This window comes from Ruditapes philippinarum, unplaced genomic scaffold (assembly GCF_026571515.1).
Source record: "Ruditapes philippinarum isolate M1 unplaced genomic scaffold, ASM2657151v2 ctg6740_1_1_1_1, whole genome shotgun sequence".
NCBI lineage: Eukaryota > Metazoa > Mollusca > Bivalvia > Venerida > Veneridae > Ruditapes > Ruditapes philippinarum.
Window position 1 is genome coordinate 40,912 of NW_026866715.1, and position 8,723 is coordinate 49,634.

An 8,723-nucleotide genomic window follows, 5' to 3' on the forward strand; every position below is an offset into this window, starting at 1 on the left:
AAATAAGAAAATTGCGTTGCAAGATGTCGGCGTCTGTTAACATTTGGTAGGATGCGACGCAGTTAAGATTTCAAGCATTGTTTTCCGTCTTTATATGTTAATATTAACTACATTGGAAAGACGAAAACATGAAAACTTGACACAGTAATCAGTTTGTCGTTTTTCCGCATTTTCGTGATTTCGTCTGGCGCCCCGCGGAGCAAGAAGTAAAAGCACGAACGATAGACGAAGATATCATAGGTATATTACGACAAAGTAGCCACATGGTCACATTTGCGTGTTTTCTCTTGTGCTCCCTCAGACCGAAAATAAGACCTGGCACAAATCAACCAGCATAATTAATTGCAATGTAAAGAATTTATCACTGGATTCAAAACAATGTTTTTATCTATCAAGAAATTATTTATATATCCGATTCATACTGTTTAAAATCATTTCAAATGTGAAATTTCAAAGTCTATAATTTTGCAGACTGTTTAATCAAGCCACTGTATGACCATGCTCGGTATTCGCAAATGAGATTATTACTTTGTCAGCCTTCTGATATTTATACCAGGAGCCAGAATCCTAATAGGTCACCTATAACTGTTTTTTATTTTTCCTCAGCAAAAGTGTGAGAAAATATAGACAAAATATCAAAATCACCTAAACTAGAAAAAAAGTTCCTACATAAAGAACTCCAAACGGGAAAATTGAAAAAAATATTGCTTAGGCCCAGTAGTGGTAAATTTTAAGATTATTTTTTTTGCAGATTATCTCAAAATCAATAATTTTAGCATAAATAGTGTTTCAAAGACAGGCATCCGCTGAATAAAAATTCAAAAATTAACAAGACATAAAGTACAGCACGTTTAAAATTGGCCTGGAATGAAAATTAAAACTCGAGCAGCAAATTTTCTTTAACCCTGCATTATAAAAAAAAGTAATTGATACAGGTATCTTTAAGTCAAATTTAAAAGCCGATAATAAAAAACTGTAGCGAGCAACACCTCGTTTGATTTGAAATTAAATCAATATGTGTTTCTTTATTCCCTGTCGGGTTGCAAACTTTTCCTTTCATTCTATATGACATGATTTTATTTTGTATATGCTGTAACGAAATGATAGAAATTTAGTGCCACTTATGCAAAATTACTTTACAGAAAATACAGTCTGCTTACTCATTGAAAGAAATATAAAATGTTCGTTGGAAATAAATTGTCTTAAAGTTTGTAAAATTTATATTTATGAATACCGTTAATTTGCAAAATACTGCAAGTTGTTTCGAAAAAGAAAATAAGAAATATTAAATTTACCCTCAGCAGTTACAATTGCCCGAAATTTTATCTTTGGTGTCAATCTTGTTGTCGTTGGCATTGCTGATAAGAACAACAGGTTTTTATCTGTTTCTAATACGAATTCATTATCGTTGTACCGCGTGTCAATGCTGAATCCTTTGTCACCATCTTTCGATGTTTTTACAATGAGTTCACACTGCGTAAAAATAAAATATATAACGTAGCAATTCTTTCACAAAATAATTCGACTAACTTACCAGTAAATTATCATTAAGAAAATATACTAACATCACGGCATTAAGTTGTAATGAAAATCATGTAAGATGAACTAACAAATCAAATTTTCATTTACAGTAGGATTTGAGAACTTTTAAAAGTCCAAAAATAAAACATTGGGCTACATGACAGCAGAGTTTTGTAAGAACAGCACCGTGTTAACGTAAAGTCAATTACATGACAACACATTGTAATTTAACATTTTCCCGATATTCAATAACAGATTAGTTGTATTCAAATATTAACTTACAAAACGAAATTGACTTTAAAGTGATACAAGCTCAAAATTAGTTAAGAAGCCAATATAAACTAAAACACCGTTAATCTTAAAAATTATATAACAATGAATTTACTAACTTATATTGGAATGGTTTTAGTACCTAATGTGTTAGTGATAAAAAATAGAATGCATACCTGTGATAGTGAAACATTTGTGAAAACAAATTTGGCAAACCGTCCTGGTGCAAAATTAACCAGCCATAGTATATCATTGTCTAAAATTGCCTTTAGAGGGTAACTGAGTGATGTTATTATAGAGACGCCATCTATGTACTGTACGTTTCCAAAAAACGATTCTTTCTGGTAAGCCCTCGGAAAGGATACCATAGATACTGTGTTAACAAGAAAACATGTTGATATCAATAAGATAATTCACTTGTTAAAATGATCAAAAATACGGAAACAAAATCAAAATCCTGGTATGATTTCCACAAACAGCACTGCATTGAAATGCAATTTTGCGTGAAGCAAAAATGTTAAAATGATGTCATCAATTCAATTTAAATATGGTGAAATCTTTATGCTTCAATCGAATGCAATATTGAGCGAATTATAAACGAGAGTTTTTGAGCACTGTAACACAAGGCTATTTGGCATACTCGATGGTTGTTAAACCTTGCGTACAACCATGCTGAGTAATTTTATATAATTTCTGTTTTGAATTATTTTCAGCTTATAACCATTTTTCCTATCGTGATGATATGCAGCCTTCGAAATCCTTGAACAAACTTGTTATGCCTCGAGTTACGTTGTTGTAATATTTATATGGAATAGTAAATTTACCGTTGAAAATTAGCAATGCAAATTCATAAAATTGTTTTTATTAAATTATAAAGTTTATTTCAAATTTTCTTTTTCTACTCCAGTAAACTTGAAGCGTGGTATTTCAAGTGCAAGCATTGTTTATCCCCAGAATTTCCAGTTCACGCATCCTTATTGCGTAAACTATTTATCCTTAACATGTTTCCAAAGAAAATATCCTCTCATCTTTTGTATCGTTTGAGCCGGGTAGAAATGCAACTTTACATATTCAAAGAATGCAAATTAATATATTAGAAGAAAACATGCTTATATTATTATCGCTTTTTTGTTATATATATACACGTGAATTGATTTGGTAATTTATATTCGTATATTGCCTGTCATTGGCAATCAGAATATATAATTTAATACCAAATAGCAAAAGATTGACGAAAAAAACTTCTGAAGGAGGGTGCCTTCAGGGGAACGCAACCTGCCATGCTTTTGTCGGGTTATCTCACATACAAAGGATGTAAGATAAGTAAGTAGACTGGTATAATGGGAAGTAGTAACGACGTTGTACAGTATCAAATTAATTTATGTGCAAACAAATAAAGTTAATTTATTACTAAGTATAAAAAGAAAATATAAATCAATCAGACATGTTACGTATTTATGTAGTTTATCAACATACCCCGCAGCACGCTGTCATATAACATAACAAGATAATGTATTATCATTAAAGCTGCGCAAACATTTCGATGTAGCCAAAAGGTCATGCATTTTCTGCTTGGAGATCCACTTCTAGAAAATTTACTTAGGAATTAAAGCAACAAGGAGCTGGTACACATTTTATTTAAAATCGTTGTTCGTTAGTTGACGCTTTAGTAATGGAAACACTCGGGCTAGATCATAAAGAGTAGTAATGAAAACACTCGGGGCTAGATCATAAAGAGAGTGAACTAGAGATTTAAATTCTAAAACACTGTTCTCAAACATTGCTGAATTGGCACCTTGAGCGGGCGCGTTGACCTAGTGTAAAATGACAGGTGTGAGACCTAAACCTAGTCACATTTTGTGCAAGGTTTAATGTTTGGGCGTACTTTCAAATAATTGTCTGATGCCATGACTCCTCTACTTACTATTTCTGTTTTTGTTTTGATTCTGAATCGTGTGAATGTTACTTTGGTTATTCAATATCACAGGGAACAGGCGTTTATGACAACGATTTGATAAACAGATGCTCATATTGTAGAAACCATTTTAAGATTGCTGTACACATGCACCTTTATAAATTAATAGAATATGAAGATGCAAGACCCTTAGTCATGTTACCTTTTGAACAACCCTCGTACTTCTCATAAAATACCCAAAGTCATACTTGACCTATAACAAAAACAACCTTTATGACCAATTTCCGGTATATTTGGATAAACAAACAGTATGAGGGTGGTTCAAATATGAATACAGCTGAGTCACTTTTTAGAAGTGCTTAACAAAATGTCCCAAAATAATTAGTCTTAGTCCTTCCAAATGCACTCATTATCGTTCAGACACTGGAAAATAGCCGAACAGAGATTTTTTTCCCGTTTGCTATTTTCTTCCATCAAGGTGTTTTGTGAGCCTCGGAAAAAGGAAAAAATCACAATAGGCAAGATATGGCGAATAAGGAGGGTAAGGAAACTCGACAACATTTTCCTGCTCTAGATATTTTTGTACAATAGCCACTTTGTTTGACGAAGCATTGCCATGGAAGACCTTGGCAACAGGGAGACCAGTTGCTGGTCGACGGTTATTTTTTAATTTATGAAGGACTTTACCTTAGTAAAAGTGAACACATGTCTCATCGCCAGTGATGATAATTGCGAAAAATCGGCTGTTGTATTAGGAACCTGTTTCAACAATTGTTTGAAAATTCTTACCCGAGCAAGTTTTTGCTCTTGTGTAAGATGGGGTATCCATTTAGCACATTTCCTTCTTATTTTAAATCACACCGGAAAATTTGTTTAAGCGGCTCCTACAGAGACACCAACGCATAATCCTTTACTATTTTAACGGTTTTTTGGTGAAGTTGCAGTTTTAGGACTGTGTGCATGGAATGCATATTTTACTGAATCAAGACAACTTTTAAACTTCTTACATCACCATGTTACAGATAAAAACCATGAACACGACATATTTCATTTAATATGTCTTTCGTCTGTATACCAAAAATACAGCGGTTCTTGATAAAGAACCGTATTTGGTCAACTGAAAAGAGACCTTTTCAAATCCCTTTTAGAGTAGATAGTGTAAATTGAGCAATTGTCAAAGCTAGACTGAACTGATGCACACATGTATTGCATCACTTGAGAGCTTACACATCCATCGATGCGATACGTATACATTATTCGTGCAAACGTGGTCAAAAACGAGATATTGTCCTAGGCTAGTTACATTCATATTTGAACATCCCTCTTAGCATCTGGACAGTTAACAAGATTTTTTCCATATTGGGGCTGTATGACCTAGTTTTTGACCCCAGATAAACCATATAACTTTACCTAGAAAACATCACGACAACATTTCTGATCTATCTCCAGCATATTTGGATCAAACAGTAACCTCTTAAGTGTTTAACAGGTTTTTTGTTATTTTCGGGCTGTGTGACCTCATTTTTAAACCCAAGTGACCTATAATCGAACATGACCTAGAAATCATTAAACTATACTTTCTGATCGAGTCATTTCTCTTCACTTTCTCTTTTTTTTCAATTTATCATATAGTCAATTTATACAGTTCATGCTTTTTATATTAGTGTTAAACCTTAAAGAAAAATAACATTGGTAATCGCTTTTACAAACATTTTCTGTCTGAGGCCTTTGTTCGAAAAATAACAATAAATTAATCTTTTTAAGAAAATACAATACATGCACATGAATACTAATATTGCCACAGACATATGAAACACTTATATTGCACAGTTGAAAAAAAAAGATAAATTATTTCATGACGAAATAATGACATACCATTGTTTTGTAGCTTGACAAACCACTGACTGCCGCTTGTAATCTTAGTATTTTTCCAAATTCCAAGTTCACTACCCATGAAGTGATAACATTTTTTCTCTTCATTAATACTGGCAACACTGCAACCTTTTTTAGATTTACAAAGATGTTTACATTCCTCAACACTTGTATTACTAATGAAAGATGAGTTTCCAGATCGCAATTCTTGATCTAGAGGTAGCATTTCAGATAAACTGTTGCCGGTAAGGTCAATGATACCTGTTAACAGAACAAACAAGTTCCCAGTAATATAACCGCATGATAAAGATACAAAAATCAAAGCGCTGAAAGCACTGCTGGGGGCGCATTATGTTGATTGTATAGTGGTTTATTGTTACAAGCAGATGCCTTGAAAGCAGAAAACACATTTTTACTCGATTATTCGATAAGAATAAATAGAATTATCCTAGTCATCTGAACGTCGGCGTCTATCACCTCAATTTTTCCCGAAGTCCATTGACATATGACATTAAAACTTTGCACACTTGATCCCGATCAGGCACCCATATGTTAAAGATTGCCTATGGCTTCAAGATATTTTCGTATTCCATAGACATCTGGCTTTGAAATAAATTGAAATTTTATACATTTATTTGCGAGCATACTAGCTAGGACTCTCTCCAATGCTTATATCTGTAGAATGGGTTGAGTGTGCTGTCCTACCAAACAGCTATTGTTTGCATACCTTGTGAAATATAACTCCTTCAAACTTTTGTTCAGTTATTATTTTACTAACACAAGAACTGTCTGAGGACAGTAAGGCTCGACTATTCGAAAAAAGTTGTCACAAGGGTGTTTATATTATACTAACACAAGAACTGTCCGAGGACAGTAAGCTCGACTATTCGAAAAAAGTTGTCAAAAGGGTGTTCATTGAGTAAAAAATGCTTACCTATGAATACATAAAACTGACCGAAAAGGTACAAAGGCTTGGATTAAGATGTTTTATCAAGTAAATCACTGCTTTATTATCATGAATGCATAAAATTGTCCCAAAAAAGGCACAAACCCTTCAGTAGTTATGGAGATAACATGCTTACAAGCAAAACTTTACCATTAATTTCTAAGTTGAAATAGGGGAGAAAAATCAGCCTAAATGCTAGATAAAATTATGGATCTTGGTCAGTAACCTACATGTACAATTATGACCCTAAATGCATGTGAAGTTTTAATATTGTAGGCAGAGTTATCCAACTTGTCAATCTGATGTACATTGTTACCATAAATAACTATTGTAAGTTTCAATTGAATATCTCAAGCAATAATCGAGATATTTGACTTTAAAATAAACTTTAACCAACGCAGAAGTGGACGCTGGGTTACTACAATAGCTCTCATATTTTTCAAATAGTCGAGCTAAAAACCACGAAGTCATGGTTGAGACCATATAGTTATTCCATATATAAATATATATGTATATATCATGGAAAACATTTCAAGATAATACAATGGATTGTAGTGTATAACACGAAAATCAGTGTACTTTAACTGTATTTATTCCAATAATCATACAAACATCTGTAAATAACTGGAACAAAATATCAGTAATCACATTTGTCGCCTCATGATGGACAATTTCATGTTGGGTCAAATTTTGTGACAGACGGACAGTGCACAACTAGACTTGGTACTGATCATTCCTGTAAAGTTTGGATAAAATTGCACCAGTAGTTAATGAGGAGTAGACCGGACACAGTTTTGCGTATCTGGCAACACACAGGAAAAAAAACCTTTTTATCAAGGGCCATAACTCGGCCAAAAATCATTCTACCAGAAAACCCGTGCAATATGCGCAAGGACTTGAGCTTTAGATCAATCCTGTAAAGTTTTATTGAAATTGCATTAGTCGTATAAGAGAAGTAGTCCAGACAAACTTTAAAAATAAAAATTATTAAAGGGCCATAACTCTGACAAAAATCATTGAACAGGAAGATGCTGACAATATGCACAACTAGACTTGGTACTGATTCATTCCTGTAAAGTTTGGATGAAATTGCACCAGTAGTTTATGAGGAGTAGTCCGGACAAGCTTTTGTGTATCTGGCAACACACAGAAAAAAACACATTTTTATCAAAGGGCCATAACTCTGAGAAAAATCATTGAACCGGAAAATGCTGACAATATGCACAACTAGACTTGGCACTGATCATTCCTGTAAAGTTTGGATGAAATTGCACCAGTAGTTTATGAGGAGTAGTCTGGACAAGTTTTGTGACGGACAGACAGACAAACGGACAGACAGACAGACGACGGAGAAGTGATCCCTATATGTCGCCACTACGGAGCCACTACTCCGTAGAGGCGACACAAAAAACCATCCAAAAAAAACAAAAACTGATGATGACAGAACGGGGTATCACTTTATGCCTATATAATTTTTTTGCTCAAGTGATTTTTTTTCGAAGAGCTACATGTGAAATTGCTGCCAAATATTCATATGTAAAAACTGTTTCAAAGCTGCATGCATTCATATAAATGTAACCAAGTGCTATTTTTAAGGTTTTTGCTATTTTCCAAGAAAGGTAACTCTGTCGGCCTTATTTGATTTTAATCTTTACTTTTGTGTGATTATGTCCCCTTGACCACACTTGCTATTTGCTCAACCATAACGTTTCCCTCCTAAAGTTAGGGTCACTTGAGGTCATTCTTTGTGTTAAAGAAGTTGTTGGTCATTGTGACATGTAGATGTGTTGATTTTATATTATCAATAAGGATTTGGATTGAGGAATTGGTATTTGTATGTTTTATTTATTTGTTCTTAAAAGTTCTAATGTCAACTAAATGAAGACTTATAGTAATTAAATACAGTTGTGGATTTGATAAAAGTTATTTTGATAAATTTGTTTTGTTCTTGAGTGTTAAAATTCAAGATGGCAGCATATGTTCTTATCTTATAGTTATTCATAGAAATCACTGTTTCTATTTGTATTGCACTGATGTTTGTAAATTACAGTTTACAGCATAATTAACAGCAAAGTGAGATAGGTGTGAGTGACAGAGGTACATGTATATTTACAGAGTCTGATCCACAATTGGTATGTTATATTATATTTATATGTCATTGTTTATATTTTTTTGGAGCTTAACATGTAAATTTTTAAG

At 33.3% G+C, this 8,723-nt stretch overlaps 1 protein-coding gene across 1 annotated transcript; it reads right to left on the minus strand.

The window, feature by feature from the left end:
- Positions 1-789: 789 nt before the first annotated feature.
- LOC132733444 (uncharacterized) lies at positions 790-5,840 on the minus strand. Its single transcript, XM_060720087.1, has 4 exons — positions 5,582-5,840; positions 1,968-2,164; positions 1,296-1,473; positions 790-806 (listed from the first exon to the last, which is right to left on the minus strand). The coding sequence occupies exons 1-4, from the start codon at positions 5,802-5,804 to the stop codon at positions 790-792; spliced, it is 615 nt and encodes a 204-aa protein (XP_060576070.1). The 5' UTR covers positions 5,805-5,840.
- Between the last annotated feature and the right edge of the window lie 2,883 nt (positions 5,841-8,723).